Raw genomic sequence first — 21,613 nt, forward strand, 5'->3', positions numbered from 1 at the left:
AGTGTAGCCGGAGGACAGCTATTTTCCTAATTATAACAACTTCCGGAGGACGTCCTCCAACCTATCAGAGCTCTTGCAGCATGAACTGACATGTTATCCATCCAATCAAAGGATCAGTGAATTAATATAGGACTGAAAGCATAAACTACAGCCAGCTAGCACTGCAGTGCATAAAATGTGGTGAGTAGTTGACTCAAAGAGAGAGTAAGACAGTAATTGAACAGTTTTGAAGAAATTCATTTCTCCAGAAAACATAATGAAATCATTGTTTCATCCATGACTTAAACTTCAAAAACCTAGGTACTTTAATATTATTCTACATACACATTTGCATTCAATGTAGAATCAGAAACATCTCCCTATAAGAAGCATAAACCCATGTGTGTATAATAACCATGATGTTGCCACTTAAAAGGGGACTGTAGCAGTATGTTATGTATGTTTAAATATATGCCATGCCTAAAGTATTTCCCTATGAAGACATGAGCATCCTTCAGTGACACTGATGCAGACAGGTTGTGTTGTGCTGTGCCTGGCTACACTATGTGTATACAGGCCCTGTAGTTTATAATGTGATTATACAACGAGTGGGTCTAATCCTGAATGCTGATTGGTTAGGCCCTGTAGTTTATAATGTGATTATACAACGGGTGGGTCTAATCCTGAATGCTGATTGGTTAGGCCCTGTAATTTATAATGTGATTATACAACAGGTGGGTCTAATCCTGAATGCTGATTGGTTAGGCCCTGTAGTTTATAATGTGAATACGACTCCAGCTTTTATTGATTCAGTCCAGGGGATGACAGAATCAATAAGAGCAGGAGTGTGATGTTTATGCAGAAGTCTGATGATGCTTGCTAAGTGGAAAATAGATCAAGGTGAGTGGAGGGGGACAGGATCCTGAGAGCTCTGGGTTTGTTGTTCAATTTCTGTTTTTCTCCCTTTCCTTTGATGCACTTTATAGGCCAACTGAGTGGGACTGTGAGAGCTTTCCTCCTCAGATGTATTTCCACAGCACAAGTACATCATACTTCTGCGTGAGTTTAGTATCATTGTAGACGGTAGACCTCTGTTCATACCTCATCTCTGTCTTTCTTTCAGTAATACAGGAGGTAGGCCTACATATCACTTCAGATGGAGTACGCCAAGCTGTGTCAAACTATTCTCCTTTAGTCTGATTCAAATCACAAATTGGCCAGAGAGTAGCCAGCCAGACATGGGGAGGACTATCCACTGTCCAAGTAAATAACGCTAATAAGTAGCTTTACTTTTCATCAACCCTATTCACACTCCTGGAGTATCAAATCCAACAGTGAGGAAAGGACATGAATAAGATATAGTGCAGGTAATTGCTCATCAGACTGAACTTGATAAGGTGGCTAGACTCAAAGCAGTGCAATCAGTTTGGTTTCATCAAACACACTGCTGCATTAATCACTCAGACACACTCATCACCACCACACCATCATTATGGCTATCACCATTCACTCCTCAAGGTCACAAACATTCAGCAGTTGTCTTCCTTCTCAATGGATGTCATGTAATGTAACCCACTTCAGCAACATACAAGTGACATGTACTTACATGCGCAAGGTCAGAAATATAGTAATGTTTTAAGTTTGCAATGTTTTTGTAGTTAAAAGTTCAGAAACCATTTTATTTCCTCTCAAAGCAGGTTTGTAATGTAACCCACTTTACCATCATACAATCTAATCGACAGGTAACTTAATCCTCAAGGTAAACACAACGTATTGTCAGGTTTGACAGTTTTCTAGCTAAACATTCAACAGATGTTTTCTCAAAGTGTGCCGTGAAGACCTCATCACCAATGTACAATTGACAGGTTATCAAATATGCTAAATGTATTTATAACATCTTGAAAGTTCTCTAAATCATTCAACTGTGGTCAAAAGACAAGCTCTCAATGCATGTAATTAAAACCACATCACCAACATACTGTTGACAGGTAGAAGCTATAGGGTAGCTACAGTAACATCACATGGCTCTTGGAATAGATTTACTCATAAGACTACCTGATTGATGTGGCTAATTCAATATAAATTATAGTACCTATAAAACGTCTGGCTCCTAATGATAGCAGTGAGACTCAAAACCTCTCAGAATCTGGAGATAAGCCAGAGGTTAGCCACATCAAATAGCAACACTTTCCCCTCCCAGATAGCAGCACTTTAGCTGCTCAGATTCATGTTGATAGCAGGGGAGGAAAATGCCAGGGGACGGAGCTGGGAGCAGCACTGGACAAAGAGCAGTCAGTCGGTCTGTCCTCCCTCTCGGTTGTGCAGTTGCCATGGTGACAGAGCAGGTGAAACACAGAGGGGTGTAGATAATCGGCCGTTGTGTTGTAAAACTCTCAGGGACTGAATTACTATTCAGTGTGCTGTGTGGCGGGCGTTGATGGCGTGTTCATCGTACAAGGTAATGAATGCACTTGGCCTTCACACAAACACACACACTAATCCTCCTGTCCTTTGAGCCTGTTTCATACCACAGATAAGATGTCACAGCTGGTGATTGACTTAGGTCAGGGACCACTCAAACCCAGGAAATATGACAGCTTTGTCACTTAAATCCCTTCATGTGAGGTAAGGGAAATGTTCCAACAGGTGTCTTGCTTAAGCACTAGCTGTATAGTGTTGAAGTCTGATGTTAGCGCCATTATCAAGCAGAGATTTCAGAAGCCCAAATAATTCTTTTGAAATGGAAATAAGCCCCCTTTATTTTATATTGATTTACATTTTATATAAAAGAACTTACATTTAATACATTTCTTCAAAATACAAGCAGCCAAACAACATACAAATCAAATACAAAATTATAAAATATGTTATATCTATTGTCTTTCCTTTTCTGAAAGTAACAGAGAGTATCTTTATAATTATCTAAAGTAACTTTGTAGCTGTAGAGTCGTGTTAAATCCTTTTCCGTGTTTACAGCCTTATGCTGTAAAGTTGATACAGATACAGTATGTTGTTGGAACAAGAGACCTACAAAAATACGAATGTCTTTGATTCTGTTCTCAGAACATTCATGTTGAGTTTCAATAATCTCTGTGATCCAAACAGAACATCTTAGATGGAATATACATTTCAGTCACCTCAGTAAAATATCTTATATTTGTAGCAGAGCAAATTTATATGTTTGGAATTATTACATGAACATGATGATATAATACTGTAAAGAACTGAATTAGAGGGTTAACGGAAAATAACCCTCTTAAAACTAACCTTGGCCACTGCTGGATTGTATCCATCTTGGCTGAATCAAACGATACAAACACAAAGACAGAATACAAGCTTCATTGCTCAGGTATGAAACCATGAAATGATAACATGTTATTGTGAAGATTAACAGTTTTTGTTCTGAGGAAATCAATGACAATAGAAACCATGGCAATTAAAACTTGAGCAATCTCAAAGTGTTATAGTTGTTTATAAGATGATATATAATTTGTTCAGAAAAAAAAATATAGACCTGCTTTAGTATTGTATACTGCATCAAAATAACAAGGTGTTGGTTCCACTGAGGCCCCAATTCAATCAGATCTGCTTTAGCCAACATCCGCATAGCTGATGTTTTGACTGTGTCTGAGGTGAATATGCGTGAGCGCTGTCAAATTCCCCAGGTGACACCAAAGCAGACATTGCCATTTTTCTTTATTTGTACTATTTTCTACATTGTAGAATAATAGTGAAGACATCAAAACTATGAAATAACACATGTGGAATCATGTAGTAACCAAAACAGTGTTAAACAAATCAAAATATATTTTATAGTTTAGATTCTTCAAAGTAGCCACCCTTTGCCTTGATGACAGCTTTGCACTCTTGGCATTCTCTGAACCAGTTTCATGAGGAATGCTTTTCCAACAGTCTTGAAGGAGTTCCCACATATGCTGAGCACTTGTTGGCTGCTTTTCCTTCACTCTGCGGTCCAACTCATCCCAAACCATCTCAATTGGGATGAGGTCGGGTGATTGTGGAGGCCAGGTCATCTGATGCAGCACTCCATCACTCTCCTTGGTCAAATAGCCCTTACACAGCCTAGAGGTGTAATTTGGGTCATTGTCCTGTTGAAAAACAAATGATCGTCCCACTAAGCGCAACCCAGATGGGATGGCATATCGCTACAGAATGCTGTGGTAGCCATGCTGGTTAAGTGTGCCTTCAATTCTAAATAAATCACAGACAGTGCCACCAGCAAAGCACCCCCACAACATCACACCTAGTCCTCTATGCTTCACAGTGGGAACCACACATGCGTAGATCATCCGTTCACCTACTCTGCGTCTCACAAAGACACAGCAGTTGGAACCAGAAATCTCAAATTTGGACTCATCAGACCAAAGTACAGATTTCTACTGGTCTAATGTCCATTGCTCGTGTTTCTTGGCCCAAGCAAGTCTTTTCTTATTATTGGTGTCTTTATAGTGGTTTCTTTGCATCAAATCGACCATGAAGCCCTGATTCACACGTCCTCCTCTGAACAGTTGATCTTGAGATGTGTCTGTTACTTGAACTGTGAAGCATTTATTTGGGCTGCAATCTGAGGTGCAGTTAATTGCCGATTTCGTAGGCTGGTAACTCTAATGAACTTATCTTCTGCAGCAGAGGTAACTGTGGCGGTCCTCATGAGAGCCAGTTTGATGGTTTTTGCGACTGAACTTGCAGAAACGTTCAAAGTTCTTGACATTTTACGTACTGACTGACAAAGTATCTTAAAGTAATGATGGACTGTCGTTTCTCTTTGCTTATTTGAGCTGTTCTTGCCATAATACGGACTTGGTATTTTACCAAATAGGGCTATCTTCTGTATACCACCCCTACCTTGCCACAACACAACTGATTGGCTCAAATGTATTAAGAAGGAAATAAATTCCACAAATTTAACTTTTAACAAGGCACACCTGTTAATTGAAATGCATTCTAGGTGACTACCTCATGAAGCTGGTTGAGAGAATGCCAAGAGTGTGCAAAGCTGTCATCAAAGCAAAGGGTGGCTACTTTGAAGAATCTCAAATATAAAATATATTTTGATTTGTTTAACACTTTTTTGGTTACTACATGATTCCATATGTGTCATTTCATAGTTTTGATGTCTTCACTATTATTTTACAATGTAGAAAATAGTGAAAATAAAGAAAAACCCTGGAATGAGTAGGTGTGTCCAAACTTTTGACTGGTACTGTATATAGCCTACACTTTCTCGTTCTGAACTTCTAACGCAAGTGGGACGGATGTGGCTTAGTAACAATTATCAAAAGAGAAGCTGCTCACCGATTTCACAGATTCAACACAGTTCCACCTCCAACACTGACAAAACATCAGCTATGCGGGTGTCGACTATCGCCGGTTAACGCTTAATCTGATTAAATCTCAGCCTAACAAGAGAGTGACATATACAGGTTCAGCAATAAGTACTGTATCGATCTTGACGTTTGTTTACAACAGAAGAGTTCCGGTGTTAATAAGTTATTTTGTAAATCAGCAGCTTTACTTCAGTGTCATTCAGTATATACTAAATAGTGCTGTATAACAAATGTTCGACAAACAGAAAGCAAACAACGGAAACTAAAACATTTGAATAAAAGTGTTCAGCACACAACTGAGGAGGTAATGCTGATGCTAAAAACCAACAAACCTAACCGAGAGGACGGGAGCCTGATAGGAAATAGAAAATTATTATTTTCCTTGTTTTTATACATTTGTACACTGTCGTATAAAAGGAGTAGAAAGTGTTGTCAGGCTATGCTGCGGTTTCGCGAATTGTCCCCTCTAGTTTCTTTGGGAGTAGCCCTCTCCTCTCGTCTATGTTGATGACCGGTTTGCGACAGTTCTGTCCGTCAAGGTAGATCTTTGCATACACTGGGTTGGAGTAGTTCAAGGGCTGCATTGAGGAAGTGAAAATGCTGTTAGATATTTGACAGACATACAGTGAGGTTAAAAAGTATTTGATCCCCTGCTGATTTTGTACGTTTGCCCACTGACAAAGACATGATCAGTCTATAATTTTAATGGTAGGTTTATTTGAACAGTGAGAGACAGAATAACAACCAAAAAATCCAGAAAAATGCATGTAAAAAATGTTATAAATTGATTTGCATTTTAATGAGGGAAATAAGTATTTGACCCCTTTGCAGAACACGACTTAGTACTTGGTGGCAAAACCCTTGTTGGCAATCACAGAGGTCAGACCTTTCTTGTAGTTTGCCACCAGGTTTGCAAACATCTCAGGAGGGATTTTGTTCCACTCCTCTTTGCAGATCTTCTCCAAGTCATTAAGGTTTCGAGCCTGACGTTTGGCAACTCGAACCTTCAGCTCCCTCCACATATTTTCTATGGGAATAAGGTCTGGAGACTGGCTAGGCCACTCCAGGACCTTAATGTGCTTCTTCTTGAGCCACTCCTTTGTTGCCTTGGCCGTGTGTTTTGGGTCATTGTCATGCTGGAATACTCATCCACGACCCATTTTCAATGCCCTGGCTGAGGGAAGGAGGTTCTCACCCAAGATTTGACTGTACATGGCGCCGTCCATCGTCCCTTTGATGCGGTGAAGTTGTCCTGTCCCCTTAGCAGAAAAACACCCCCAAAGCATAATGTTTCCACCTCCATGTTTGACGGTGGGGATGGTGTTCTTGGGGTCATAGGCAGCATTCCTCCTCCTCCAAACACGGCGAGTTGAGTTGATGCCAAAGAGCTCGATTTTGGTCTCATCTGACCACAACACTTTCACCCAGTTCTCCTCTGAATCATTCAGATGTTCATTGGCAAACTTCAGACAGGCCTGTATATGTGCTTTCTTGAGCAGGGGGACGTTGCGGGCGCTGCAGGATTTCAGTCCTTTACGGCGTAGTGTGTTTTCCAATTGTTTTCTTGGTGACTATGGTCCCAGCTGCCTTGAGATCATTTACAAAATCATCCCGTGTAGTTCTGGGCTGATTCCTCACCGTACTCATGATCATTGCAACTCCACAAGATGAGATCTTGCATGGAGCCCCAGGCCGAGGGAGATTTACAGTTATTTTGTGTTTCTTCCATTTGCGAATAATCGCACCAACTGTTGTCACCTTCTCACCAAGCTGCTTGGCGATGGTCTTGTAGCCCATTCCAGCCTTGTGTAGGTCTACAATCTTGTCCCTTTCATCCTTGGAGAGCTCTTTGGTCTTGGCCATGGTGGAGAGTTTGGAATCTGATTGATTGATTGCTTCTGTGGACAGGTGTCTTTTATACAGGTAACAAGCTGAGATTAGGAGCACTCCCTTTAAGAGTGTGCTCCTAATCTCAGCTCGTTACCTGTATAAAACACACCTGGAAGCCAGAAATCTTTCTGATTGAGAGGGGGTCAAATACTTATTTCCCTCATTAAAATGCAAATAAATTTATAACATTTTTGACATGCGTTTTTCAGGATTTTGTTGTTGTTATTCTGTCTCTCACTGTTCAAATAAACCTACCATTAAATTTATAGACTGATCATTTCTTTGTCAGTGGGCAAACATACAAAATCAGCAGGGGATCAAATACTTTTTTCCCTCACCGTATCATATTAGCACAGCTCTCAACAATGCATAAGAAAATACCCTTCATAATCTGGTGCCCTGTATGATGACGATTTCCTACAGTACTATCTGTAATTTACTATAACTTACTGTTACTTAAAGGGATACTTCAGGATTTTGGCAATGATGCCCTTTGTCTACTTCCCCAGAGTCAGATGAACTTGTGGATACCATTTGTATGTCTCCGTGTCCAGTATGAAGGAAGTCAGACGTGGTTTTGTGAGCCAATGCTAACTAGCGTTAGCGCCATGACTGGAAGTCTATGGGTATCTTCAAGCATGCTAGTAGATACCAATAGACTTCCAGTTAGCAATTGCGCTAGCGCTAGTTGGCAACTTACGTCAAACTGCATGCAGAGACAAAAATGGTATCCACAAGTTCATCTGACTCTGGGGAAGTAGATAAAGGGCCTTATTGCCAAAATCCCGAAGTATCCCTTTAAAAAAAGTTATCTGATATGTTGCACTGCAATACACACAGTATTGCAATATTATTTCTCGACACAGAAGCAACAGACGACTTTGGCATTTCTAAAAGTGTCATTCATCTTCCTTTTCATGGACAAGTTTGCAGGTTTGCAAGTTTGCAGGTTTCCTTCCAAAAGGAGATTTACAAACATTCTACAGCTCTCTGTTCCTTCTATAGTGAATGGCATGACAGTATGCATCCTCTGTACGAGGTTGGTTGTCTAAACTAAGGGGAAGGATGGGAGAAATCACCTGTCCAGGTATCACCTCCTTGGGCACAGTATGTATGCCCAGGGTGCGAGGGTCACTGGACTTCACACACCAGCCCTGCAACACACAAGTTCTGCCAATGTTCACCATGCCACAAGGCCAAGCTGTTCTCAACCAGCATACACTTTACCACAAGTGTATATGGATATAATCCAACTGAAAATCAATTATATATCAACATCAGTGAGGAACTCAAAATGATGTAATGATTAGAAAATGAGATCAACAATTGTCCAACCATTTTTGGTTTTGGAACTTAGATTGTGGATGCAAGTTCAACAAAAACCATGGCAACTTCCTCTTACAGTATTCACTGATATGATAAAGAAGTGTTAGTGGAGTTATCTAGTTGTGATTCAGTCAGCCTGACCTTTCTAATGCAAAGGGATCCAGGTGGGACTGACACTACCAGATGTCAAAGTTGGCATGGCGAGAAGCAAATGCATTAAGCTTGAAGTGGTAGCAGGCAAGTTAGATAACAAGATAGATCAGTAAAGCTGTTATGATTGATTTGATATTCGGGGCGTTAGTGCGTGTTGAGGCCCATGAAGAAAATGAATCAACAGAAGATAAAATGTTCCCTTGGTACAGAGCGCCTGAATAATGTTTCTCTCCACATACCTGAGGTTTGTGCTCCATCTGCTAATGTAACTACACATCTTTATCAGATAATACAGTGGATAGAAAGTCTGGTAGAAATTTGATTTGGTATGCGACATGAGGAGATGCTAAAGCCTCATTTTGTTAATCACACCACTGATTACATGACTATGATACCAGAAATAGATGGATGATGGTTTCATACTGATGTATTAACAGATGAGACTACAATGTTATGTCTCTGTAAATTATATTATCCCAGATAAATATAGAAACACGAATAAAGATTTTCTTTAGCAATACACACTTACAAAAGTCAGCCAAACTGAGTTTTTGCATTCATACAACATGTTATTACGCACAAAATGAATGGCTGATTTTGTACATAGTCTGCCAATACAAACCTTATGAGGGTCCAGTGTAAAGTTTGGTCGCAGAAGGCTGCCAGCATCTGCATGGTTGTCATGGTCGACCTCATACATGTTGTAAGTAGGATTTCCTATCTCCACGTTGATCCCTCCATTCGTCATGGGCTGCCTCGTCACCCTCTTCCCCCTGGGAGGAGGAGGAGGACAATTAGCAATCATTAACATAAGATAATTCATGGTATGTTGTACCTGCAACTAGCTCTCACAGTCTCACGTTAGAATTAGACGTTCATCCATGTTTCTCAAACGTCAAATTTCGAAGTTGTTCTAAATGTCAAATTTCGAAGTGTTTAAGGTTAAGTTTAGGCATTAACTCCGAATATTTAAGGTTAGGGTTAGGTTTAGGCAAAATCTCTGAAATCTTAATGTTAGGCATTAACTCCGAATAGTTAAGGTAAGTGTTAAGGTTTGGGATAGGCTTAAAACAAAAATGACTTTCTATTGCTGGATTTCAACTTGCAACCTATGGAATCAGAGGCAGGTGCTTACGCACATCCGCCATCCCCAACACCCTAGCAAAACCGAAACCTACTTGAAGGTAAAAGCGCTCCCTGTTGCCCCTAGTGGCCGGTATCCACGTCATCTCCTGACATCCTCAGACATAGATGGACGTCGAATACTGACTTGTATCACGGGTGACCTGGCTGGTACCTGAGATCACCAGCCACACCAACATTTCAATTGAATTTAATACTTTATTGTCACATATGAAAATGTGTCTGGCAACAATAAAGGCATTCTTGGCAAACACAAAATCTAAATCACAACACATACTTATACACATATCACAGGAAACACCAGCCAGCATAGTTACTTATTAGGCTTAACATATTGTACCTCTGCCTTCTTTTGCAGATGAAAATGCCTGCCACCACCGTTGTGATCAAGATCACCAGCAGGACCAGAGGTACGATGATGGCTATGCTCCCTGAAACAGAGAAGAGAAAGGATGCAACTGCTTTAGCATTTAGGATGACTGTTAGTGTTATCACAGTCTCATTACAAGAGTTAACATGTAGCCTAGTGGTTAAGTAACGGAAAGGTTGATGGTTTGAATCCCAGAGCCGACTAGGTGAAAATTCAGTCGATGTGCCCTTGAGCAAGGCACTTAACCCTAATTACAACCCTAAGTCACTCTGGATAAGAGCGTATGTAAAATGTCATCCAATTAGCTTTCTTGAACAGCCAAAGCAAATGGGGGTATACATTACACTAGTAGACAATCCACCTGACCCCAACCAAAAGGCTAACTAGAGGATGGGTAGTATGCCATGTATGACACTGGGTGAGTCATGTGACTTCTGCACTCACCTCCACTGGTGTTGTCTGATCTGCTGCTCTTGGGGGCGGGCCTTTCACACTGTGTGCCTGCCCAATTGACTGAACACCTGGAACAGACCAATCAGAGAGGAGAAAATCAACTATAGTCTTCTGCTGTCTCTACCTTAATCCCCACATAAAAGGAGTGCTATGGGAACAGACACTCAACCATGGATAACATTTTTACAGATTTTCTTAGAGAATCCCTTTGTGCAGTATATTTCATACATAGCGTATAGAAGACATCTAAAAGTAGTGCTGGGTAGATACATGGGTAGATAACATAGTGAGTAGATTAACAGGATGAATATTCAGCAGAAAACAGACTCATCTAGTTTGCTGTTTGGATGGGATTCAATGGGAGTGATGAATGCCAAATTTAGAGGAGTTAGAGGAGGTGATTTCCTATTGAGCGTGATTGACGCTGATGTGTCTGTAAAGCATGAGCAGTCTGACCACTGCAACTGGTTGGTGATGGAAGGAATGAAATTACACTAAATTACATGCACTGCAAGAATCACAACACCAAATGATCAGGAATAAGAATGAGAATTGCATCCCACGCATACAGACAATGAATCATTCCCCCATAGAAAGAATGTCACAGCACAAACAATCATGCATTTTAATGGGGGAAACAAGTTACAAATGAATCAACCTTTCTGATGGGTAAAATATCAAATAAAATATTGTTAGGGAAAATACTAGGTAAGAGCTGATGAGCAACTGATGAGCGGATTTGTAAAAGGGTTTGTAATATATTTACAACATAATCACTGACATGCTTTTGAATTGACTTATTTCAGAGCTACAGCAGAGACTATGCATCTCCACAAAGTCCCAAGTCCACATTTTCTGTCTCCTAACACATTGCAAAATGAATCACCATACATGCATTGATCACAACAGGTCCCCTATATTCACAATCAGACAGCACTTGAATGTCACTCGAAGGGCATGTCAGCTCGGGCTGTATGAGACGCAGTTGGTTAGCAGTGAGTTAAAGAGGGAGTATGTACTGTATTAGAGGTGAGAAAGTGTTATATAGACCATCACACTGACTGAAATGAAGCTGAATGGCGAGAGGGCGGAGGGTGAGACCTCTGGAACAGCCAAATAGAGCATCACACTTGCTGAAATGAAGCTGAATGACGAGAGGTGGGAGGGGGGAGGGTGAGACCTCTGGAACAGACACAGGAAGTGAGGTAGGGAGGGACCTACTTGCAGCGGGGTTTGTTAAGGGCAGTGATAGTGCACATCCCCTCATTCTGACAGAAGTAATCACATGGGTTGGCCAGCTCATCACAACGTTGGTTCTTGAACCCTGACGTGCAGCTGTAAAACAGTGTGGTGGAGTGGTATTGATAAAAACGAGCAGGGTAGGTACTGTATAGGCAGATGGAAACCCTTCAGCATGGCAACAAACAAAATACTACATAGATTTGTTCTAAAATAATTTATGTTTTTATCATTCATGATGAATAAATTAATCAAAAACTAAACTAGAAACGTTATGTTTAGCTAAACTAATGACAGCTACATCCATTGAGGCAAAAATATATAGTTTTGTTCAGTATGTTGTTATAAATTCGCACTAAGCTTATAAACAGTATTTATTAACAAAATTAACAGAAACATTTAAATACAGAAAAATAACAAACATAAGCAAATTCGGATTATTTATGAACATGTTGATCTTGATAATTCATCAAAACAATTATAATACCCACATTATGTTTATATACACTGATTATATTTACTGGTGGAACACACTGATGAGTTTTGAAAATCCCTTAGACCTTTAAGACAGTTATCTGCAAATTACTATCTCAATGAGGATATTTCTGCTCGTGGAGCTTCTGGGGTGGCTTGGATGAGATTTTAATTTACTCTGTTATAGTTTAAGGTCAAACATTATGATTTCTTGACACAGACGTATCCATCATCGCACCTAATCTCTATGCCTCGCAGCCAATGAATAAACCACATCATCTAGATCTGTTAACCTTGTTGAAAATGAGATGGGATCATTTGCATAGAAATTGATTATATCCCTTGAATCGTGCCAGCCATGGCCACACATTTAATTGTAACTACAATGGACAATGGGACAGTAAAAAGATAGAGCAACAAGGTTTGCCTTTTCAGATGGATTTCCAATCATCTTTGTGGGGAGGTCTTTAACATTGAACCACACCTGATAATAGCAGAGCTGAAATGAATCTTTGTGGACCACCAGAAGTGCAGAGCATTCTTTCTCCTGGATGATTCCCACAGGTCTCTGAGAGCTAACCTATTGTACTCTACCAGTTATTGCCATTGAGACACTGCCGCTCATAGCGTGTGTGCACACTCCTTACCACTGAGGATCAAAATACAAACTATTTCTCCTGAAACCTACCACCGAGAGGAGACACACTGACAAAAGAACAGTGTGATACGTTCTGAACAGTAATGTTTCAGTAGTTTGAGTTTACTTTCAATGACTGTAGCTGTACCCCATGCAGAGCTTTCTTACTTCTACTCCGCCACAGAGGGCTAGATTTCTAAAAATCTAGACCCATAGCCAGGTGTGACTCATTCTCTTATTGAGCCCTAACATCCTGCTATGACATGGCCTGCATCCACTGGTGTCAAACATTCTCTTTACTTAGAATCTTAGCCCTGTGTAAAAAAAAAAAAAACGATTAATCCTCTACACACCACCACTTATTTTCAAAAATCAATCATTAGAATAAAAGACCAATGAGACTTGGTTCCACTATAGGCCAGCCTGCCGGGCATAACTGAATGGTAATGAAGAATAAATAAATAATAAAGTATGAATAGAGAACTTTCCTAAACTATTGTTATTCCAGGCCGTTGCTAGTAGTTACTGTACTTACTGACAGAAGGGCAGGTTGGTGTCAGGGTCCAGGTGACAGGTACCTCCGTTGTAACAGTAGCCGTCACATAGCTTACAGCTGGGTGCTATCCTGCCATTAGTACAGCTGGAGGAAAATAGAGGAAAAATGTTGTCTCTGATGGTTGGCCCACGGTTTATGTCTTTCTTACATTGTTTGGAAATGCAAGACTACGGATTATCCGTAGTGATTATGGCCTATTTTATTTGAAGCTGTGAATTGTAAATTAAATTTGAACCATAGAAAATCTGTTGGTAAAATCATTAGATGGAAGACTATTCAACTACAGTACGTCAAGCATTAGCTCTACACTTTAAAACCATGAAACGTGACACTTTTATAACCTAAACGTCAGTGTTTAAAACTTCAACATTAGGCATTTAGATTTTACAATAGTGTTCTCATCTTAAACACAGGTGTTTAGAATGCAAGATAAAACATGATAGTCAACTTTTTCCAGTCAGTTTCCAACCAGGAGAACACCTACCGTGGGGAGAACAAGTATTTGATACACTGTCGATTTTGCAGGTTTTCCTACTTACAAAGCATGTAGATGTCTGTAATTTTTTATCATAGGTACACCTCAACTGTGAGAGACTGAATCTAAAACAAAAATCCAGAAAATCACATTGTATGATTTTTAAGTAATTAATTTGCATTTTATTGCATGACATAAGTATTTGATCACCTACTAACCAGTAAGAATTCCGGCTCTCACAGACCTGTTAGTTTTTCTTTAAGAAGCCCTCCTGTTCTCCACTCATTACCTGTATTAACTGCACCTGTTTGAACTCGTTACCTGTATAAAAGACACCTGTCCACACACTCAATCAAACAGACTCCAACCTCTCCACAATGGCCAAGACCAGAGAGCTGTGTAAGGACATCAGGGATAACATTGTAGACCTGCACAAGGCTTGGTTGGTCTACAGGACAATAGGCAAGCAGCTTGGTGAGAAGGCAACAACTGTTGGCGAAATTATTAGAAAATGGAAGAAGTTCAAGATGATGGTCAATCACCCTCGGTCTGGGGCTCCATGCAAGATCTCACCTCATGGGGCATCAATGATCATGAGGAAGGTGAGGGATCAGCCCAGAACTACACAGCAGGACCTGGTCAATAACCTAAAGAGAGCTGGGACCACAGTCTCAAAGAAAACCATTAGTAACACACTACGCCGTCATGGATTAAAATCCTGCAGCGCACGCAAGGTCCCCCTGCTCAAGCCAGCGCATGTCCAGGCCTGTCTGAAGTTTGCTAATGACCATCTGGATGATCCAGAGGAGGAATGGGAGAAGGTCATGTGGTCTGATGGAGGAAGAAGAAGGATGAGTACAACCCCAAGAACACTATCCCAACCGTGAAGCATGGAGGTGGAAACATCATTCTTTGGGGATGCTTTTCTGCAAAGGGGACAGAATGACTTCACCGTATTGAGGGGAGGATGGATGGGGCCATGTATTGCGAGATCTTGGCCAACAACCTCTTTCCCTCAGTAAGAGCATTGAAGATGGGTCATGGCTGGGTCTTCCTGCATGACAACGACCCGAAACACACAGCCAGGGCAACTAAGGAGTGGCTCCGTAAGAAGCATCTCAAGGTCCTGGAGTGGCCTAGCCAGTCTCCAGACCTGAACCCCATAGAAAATCTTTGGAGGGAGCTGAAAGTCCGTATTGCCCAGCGACAGCCCCGAAACCTGAAGGATCTGGAGAAGGTCTGTATGGAGGAGTGGGCCAAAATCCCTGCTACAGTGTGTGCAAACCTGGTCAAGACCTACAGGAAATGTATGATCTCTGTAATTGCAAACAAAGGTTTCTGTACCAAATATTAAGTTCTGCTTTTCTGATGTATCAAATACTTATGTCATGCAATAAAATGCAAATTAATTACTTAAAAATCATACAATGTGATTTTCTGGATTTTGTTTTAGATTCCGTCTCTCATAGTTGAAGTGTACCTATGATAAAAATTACAGACCTCTACATGCTTTGTAAGTAGGAAAACCTGCAACATCGGCAGTGTATCAAATACTTGTTCTCCCCACTGTATATGTTTCCTCATGCACATTGATTGATTAATTGATCTTATACCATAGAAAGATAAATTATCAAAAGCTAATCCAATCTGTAAGCAGTTGAATTTATTGCACCTGTTACTGAGATGGTTGTTTCAGTTTCAGGTAATTTAGTTAATAACGTCCTTCACCATACCAGTCACGCTTAGTGCAGGTTGTGGGTGATAACATTTTCAAATTGTTTACTATCCTTCCTCTGACTAGATTCTGATAGAACTACTAATCACTTCAGAAAGAAGCATATTGTGACTTGGAGGTCTGATGTTGCCCATGTGCCAGGATTTCAGACCACAATGTTGAGGATAACTAGGCCTTATGAAATATATTATATGTGGTCATAAAGGGTTTACTTTTAATTGAAATATTTACTTAGACAGACACTTGGTGAAGGTTTCAGATTAAGAAGTTATTGAATGCAACAACCATGTCTCTGTCACTATCAAACACAGTCATGGGTGGGTATCTCTCACATTCACTCGAAAGTGTTTAGTGTTTAAACCTTAACGACTTGTGCTGAATAAACTTGTTCATGTGTTTAAAAAGTGTTACAGCGAATAAACATGTTCTGGTGTTTATGTTCTGAATTGAAATTCAAAATGCCTTGACACGTTTAAAAAGCGTAACAGAAAAGTGTTCAGTTATGTGTTCAGATTCTAAACACTTAGTTTTACAGTATAAGGTGTTAACCCAACACAGAATATAAAGCAATGTCGTAAGATGCTAACAACAACTCACTTGCAGACCACATCTGCTGTGTCATCGTTGACGAGGCAAGGTGCTCCGTGACACCTCAGGCACTTATCCACCTCACACTTGTTTCCCTCGTATCTGACCGGACACACACACTCTACATGGCCACTACTGGACAACGTACAGGCCTTGGAGTTTACACAGTAGTGGTGGCAGATGTCTGTCAGAGGAGAGAAAGAACAGAGGAGAGAGAGAAAGAGAGAGAGAGAGCATTTCATAATGAGGAAACTGCGCATAGTTTCAGCTGGTTTAATTAGAATTTTACAGGCTTTTAATGAGACTTAATTATCTGCATCAAATGGCATCTCATCCATAGATGAAAACGTATCACCCCATGGGCAAGTAACAGTAGAAATGCACTAATAGTGTCAGTTGAAATTGTTTTCCTCACAATTGATAATGACAAAGCCTACATAAGAGAAGGACATTTATTATCAGTGCAGCACAGAAACCCCAAGAGGTTGTTTAGAGTGGCATTTATAATTACTCTCTCGCCCAAACGTGGTATTTGTAGCTAAGAAGGAAATGCCCTTTCAGGTCAAAACAAATAGTTTTATCCAAAGCAAGCTACAGTCATGCGTGCATAATATTTGTATGTATGGGTGGTCCCGGGAATCAAACCACTATCCTGACATTGTAAGAGCAATGCTCTACAAACTGAGCTACAGAGGACCACCCCAAGAAACACTGGGCAACTCCAAGAGTCAATATGCAATTGGATCCATTTACTCACGGTAAAGACAGCGGTCTCCAGTATACTCTGCCATGCAGCGGCACACCGGCTGGTTCCCTAAGCTGACATCACAAGTACCACCATTCAGACAGTGGTTATCACACACCCGCTTCTCACAGAACGGACCTGTAAACCCTACAGGGCACCGACACGTTGGCTTGCCTTGAGGGAGAGAGGAGAGAACAGAGGGAGGAGAGGGGGGAAAGAGGAGGAGAGAGAAAGAGAAGAGAAGAGAAGTTTGGCTGACCATTCTGGGCATGGTTATCAACTCAAGTGTTTTTAAGGTTGTGTGTGTTTGTTCCCAAAGCTGACTATCAAGTATCCGAAAAAAGATAGCGGGTTCTTAATAACACAAGGTGCCTGGAGGTCAGAGATATATAATTGACATATTTTCAGTCCTTTAATTGATAACAGTGGCTGCCTCCAGTGAGGCCTGTTCTCATAATCACCAAACTGGGGTTCATGAGGAAACACATTTGACAGTAAGCTCTCCCAAGCTCAGCTTCCATCGCTCATTTAGAGCAATACTCCCCAAGCCTGCTCAACGCAGCGAAACCTCTTACTTTATGAAAAATCAGTCAGTCGCAAAGCATGAATGAACAGACAGAACAGTCAGTGTCTGTATGCCCAGCAGCGGAACAAATATCCCATCACTTTGTTTCACTCCTCTTTGACTGCATTGGACATATAACACAGAGCACTGACTGCGCTTGTGAACCAAGCACAAAATAAGACTGATAGTCAACAAAGATAGAAGAAAGCTTTCCTCCAACTCTCCAAATAATTTATAATCCTTCTGCAATACTCACTTCGCTTCAATCACATATGAATAAGTTATTGCATATCACTGAAACACATATCAGGCATCTGTCCAGCTCACTAGCCAAATACTGCTGTCATAATACAAATAACGGACAGCTTGAAGTCAATGGACTGAGAACATGTTCTCAACACATTATTCCTAAACTATCAAATACCTGATCTTCATTTCTCCTGGCCAAGAGTGTACTTAGATATTGTAAATAAAATGACCAGAGACTGTAGCAAATTAAAGTATTTTATGATAGATTACACATTTATTATTACGAGGAGATGAGAAAATATGTTTTAAGTGCAAACATTTCACTTCCCAGACTAAAAGATTCAAATCAAAAGTCGTAGACAAATCTCTATATACTGTATCTACCCCCAGTCATGACAGGAGCAATAAAACTACTCTGACTGTTCAATAACCGTATTTATGCTATTTATGTTAGCATTCAACATTCAGCTATTATATTTAGCATTCTCTCTAAAATGGACTTTCGGCATTTTTTAAGGTTTAGTTTCAGTTTCAAGTTTTAATGTCACATGCACAAGCACAGCGAAATGAATTCCTTGCAATCCATGAAGTGATTTAATATTTCCACAAACCTTCAAAACATGTATTATTTATTTGAGAAACCACAGAAATCCAAATGTATCTTTCCCTATGGGTAATTGCTCGTGAGTCCACACAGTCCATCGGTGCTAAAACTCAGATGTTGTGAATAATTTCCCTCTTGCATGCATTATGTAACCGGTTGACTGGTTTGTAGCAAAGAGACGTAAAGTAAAACTCAGGTGCTCTGCACTATTTTAGTTTATCCATGTTAGAAAGGATGAGTGGCAAACTAACAATATGAAACATTGTCACGGTTTCGGCCGAGGCTGCTCCTCCTCCTTGTTCGGGCAGGCTTCGGCGGTCGTCGTCCCCGGAGTACTAGCTACCACCGTTCGATGTTTCATGTTTGTTTGGTTTGGTCTGTTTGTACACCTGTCCCTTGTTAGTGTTTGATTTTGTTTTCTATTTAGTTATCGTGTGTTGGGTCAGGTGTTATGTGTGATTGTTATGTCAGCTGTTAGCTGTTGGTGGGTTTTCCTCTCATGTTGTTTGTTTTTTGAGAGTCCGCACTGCGTGCACGTTTCTACTATTTTATGCACTGTTGTGTGTGTGCGTAATTGTTCATGCCTCCCGGTTGGGTTGGCCAGTTACCTGTTTGGAGTTATATTTTGGATCACTAAAGTCTGTTGACGAACGCCCTTGTTCCTGCGCTTGATTTCTCGCACCACATCCACACTCAGCATTCTTGACAAACATGATCAGTTCCATTATAATGTCTTGACTCTATGGCTGCGTTTACACAGGCAGCCCAATTATGATAACTTTTCCACTAATTTGTCTTTTGACCAATCACATTAGATCTTTCACATAAGATATTTTTCAGAGCTGACCTGATTGGTCAAAAGAAGATCAGAATTGGGCTGCCTGTGTAAACAAAGTATAATACGCTTGTACTACCAAAATCAATCAATCAATTTTATAAGACTGTTATAGCGCAAACATCTTTAGCTACTGACCACTCCCAACAACCTAGAGAGTTCTTAAACTAACGACTTATTAGTAAAGACACCTGGGCACATAACAGCTTATGTCAATCACCTTATGATCAATCAATCAATCCAGCCATCCACCAATCAATATATGGATTTTAACAGCAGACTCACCCAGGGGTGAGCCCATGCAGGTGCCTCCATTGAGGCAGTAGTCGGTGCAGTGGTTGACCTCACAGCGTTCTCCAGAAAAGTCAGGCCAACAGTAGCAACGCCAGTCCCCTTTCTCATTGGCCAGGCAGCGCCCGCCGTTCTCACACGGTGGCCGGCACAGCTCGCCTTCAACACATCAAGACAGTATGTTCGTTATGCTGATCTTGTACACACAGCTTTTTGAAGTACCTTTTATTTGTAAACTATGAATATCATCAGTGTCTACAGATACATTCATTTAGCCCTGGGCCAGTAGAAAGAGGTTGATACTGTACAAGCATGTCATCTTATTCTATCATTTCAAAACATGCTCCTTCAATTTCAAGTCTTCTTTTGAAGTACACAAAATGCTGAGAGATTCAGAAAGATTTTACTTCATTAATTTGCATTGGCCAAGTTCCTTCTCAGCTGGGTCTTGCTCCTGTAGCAGTTTTAGAGGTGACGTAAGACTTTTAAGCAGGTCAACATTCACAAGGCCGCAGGGCCAGACGGATTACCAGGACGTGTACTCCGAGCATGTGCTGACCAACTGGCAAGTGTCTTCACTGACATTTTCAACATGTCCCTGACTGAGTCTGTAATACCAACATGTTTCAAGCAGACCACCATTGTCCCCGTGCCCAAGGACTCTAAGATAACCTGCCTAAATGACTACCGACCCGTAGCACTGACATTTGTAGCCATGAAGTGCTTTGAAAGGCTGGTCATGGCTCACATCAACACCATTATCCCAGAAACCCTAGACCCACTCCAATTTGCATACCGCCCCAACAGATCCACAGATGATGCAATCTCTATTGCACTCCACACTGCCCTTTCCCACCTGGACAAGAGGAACACCTACGTGAGAATGCTATTCATTGACTACAGCTCAGCATTCAACACCATAGTGCCCTCTAAGCTCATCACTAAGCTAAGGATCCTGGGACTAAACACCTCCCTCTGCAACTGGATCCTGGACTTCCTGACGGGCCGCCCCCAGGTGGTAAGGGTAGGTAACAACACATCTGCCACACTGATCCTCAACACGGGGGCCCCTCAGGGGTGCGTGCTCAGAACCCCTCCTGTACTCCCTGTTCACCCATGACTGCATGGCCAGGCACGACTCCAACACCATCATTAAGTTTGCCGACGACACAACAGTGATAGGCCTGATCACCGACAACGATGAGACAGCCTATAGGGAGGAGGTCAGAGACCTGGCCGTGTGGTGCCAGGATAACAACCTCTCCCTCAACGTGACCAAGACAAAGGAGATGATTGTGGACTACAGGAAAAAAAAGAGGACTGAGCACACCCCCATTCTCATCGACGGGGCTGTAGTGGAACTGGTTGAGAGCTTCAAGTTCCTTGGTGTCCACATCACCAACGAACTATCATGGTCCAAACACACCAAGACAGTCGTGAAGAGGGCACGACAAAGCCTATTCCCCCTCAGGAGACTGAAAAGATTTGGCATGGGTCCAGCTGCACCATCGAGAGCATCCTGACTGGTTGCATCACCGCCTGGTATGGCAACTGCTTGGCCTCCGACCGCAAGGCACTACAGAGGGTAGTGCGTACGGCCCAGTACATCACTGGGGCCAAGCTTCCTGCCATCCAGGACCTCTATACCAGGCGGTGTCAGAGGAACACCCTCAAAATTGTCAAAGACTCCAGCCACCCTAGTCATAGACTGTTCTCTCTACTACCGCACGGCAAGCGGTACATGAGTGCCAAGTCTAGGTCCAAAAGACTTCTCAACAGCTTCTACCCCCAAGCCATAAGACTCCTGAATAGCTAATCATGGCTACCCGGACTATTTGCACTGCCCCCCCACCCCATCTTTTTACACTGCTGCTACTCTGTTAATTATTTATGCATAGTCACTTTAACTCTACCCACATGTACATATTACTTCAACTAGCCGGTGCCCCCGCACATTG

The 21,613-nt window shown here is 41.3% G+C and overlaps 1 protein-coding gene across 1 annotated transcript in view; it reads right to left on the bottom strand.

The window, feature by feature from the left end:
- Positions 1-5,171: 5,171 nt before the first annotated feature.
- LOC121554930 (low-density lipoprotein receptor-related protein 1B-like) overlaps positions 5,172-21,613 on the bottom strand; it is a 331,365-nt gene continuing 314,923 nt past the window's right edge. Inside the window, exons 77-86 of the mRNA XM_041868634.2 lie at positions 19,650-19,814; positions 17,124-17,285; positions 16,376-16,550; positions 13,548-13,652; positions 11,884-11,997; positions 10,654-10,730; positions 10,180-10,270; positions 9,319-9,469; positions 8,297-8,371; positions 5,172-5,905 (exon numbers count right to left, since the gene is read on the bottom strand). Of these exons, the coding sequence (XP_041724568.2) occupies positions 5,765-5,905; positions 8,297-8,371; positions 9,319-9,469; positions 10,180-10,270; positions 10,654-10,730; positions 11,884-11,997; positions 13,548-13,652; positions 16,376-16,550; positions 17,124-17,285; positions 19,650-19,814 (1,256 nt within the window). The 3' untranslated portion in view covers positions 5,172-5,764. The remainder of the gene's footprint in view (positions 5,906-8,296; positions 8,372-9,318; positions 9,470-10,179; positions 10,271-10,653; positions 10,731-11,883; positions 11,998-13,547; positions 13,653-16,375; positions 16,551-17,123; positions 17,286-19,649; positions 19,815-21,613) is intronic.

This window comes from Coregonus clupeaformis, chromosome 40 (assembly GCF_020615455.1).
Source record: "Coregonus clupeaformis isolate EN_2021a chromosome 40, ASM2061545v1, whole genome shotgun sequence".
Lineage (NCBI taxonomy): Eukaryota > Metazoa > Chordata > Actinopteri > Salmoniformes > Salmonidae > Coregonus > Coregonus clupeaformis.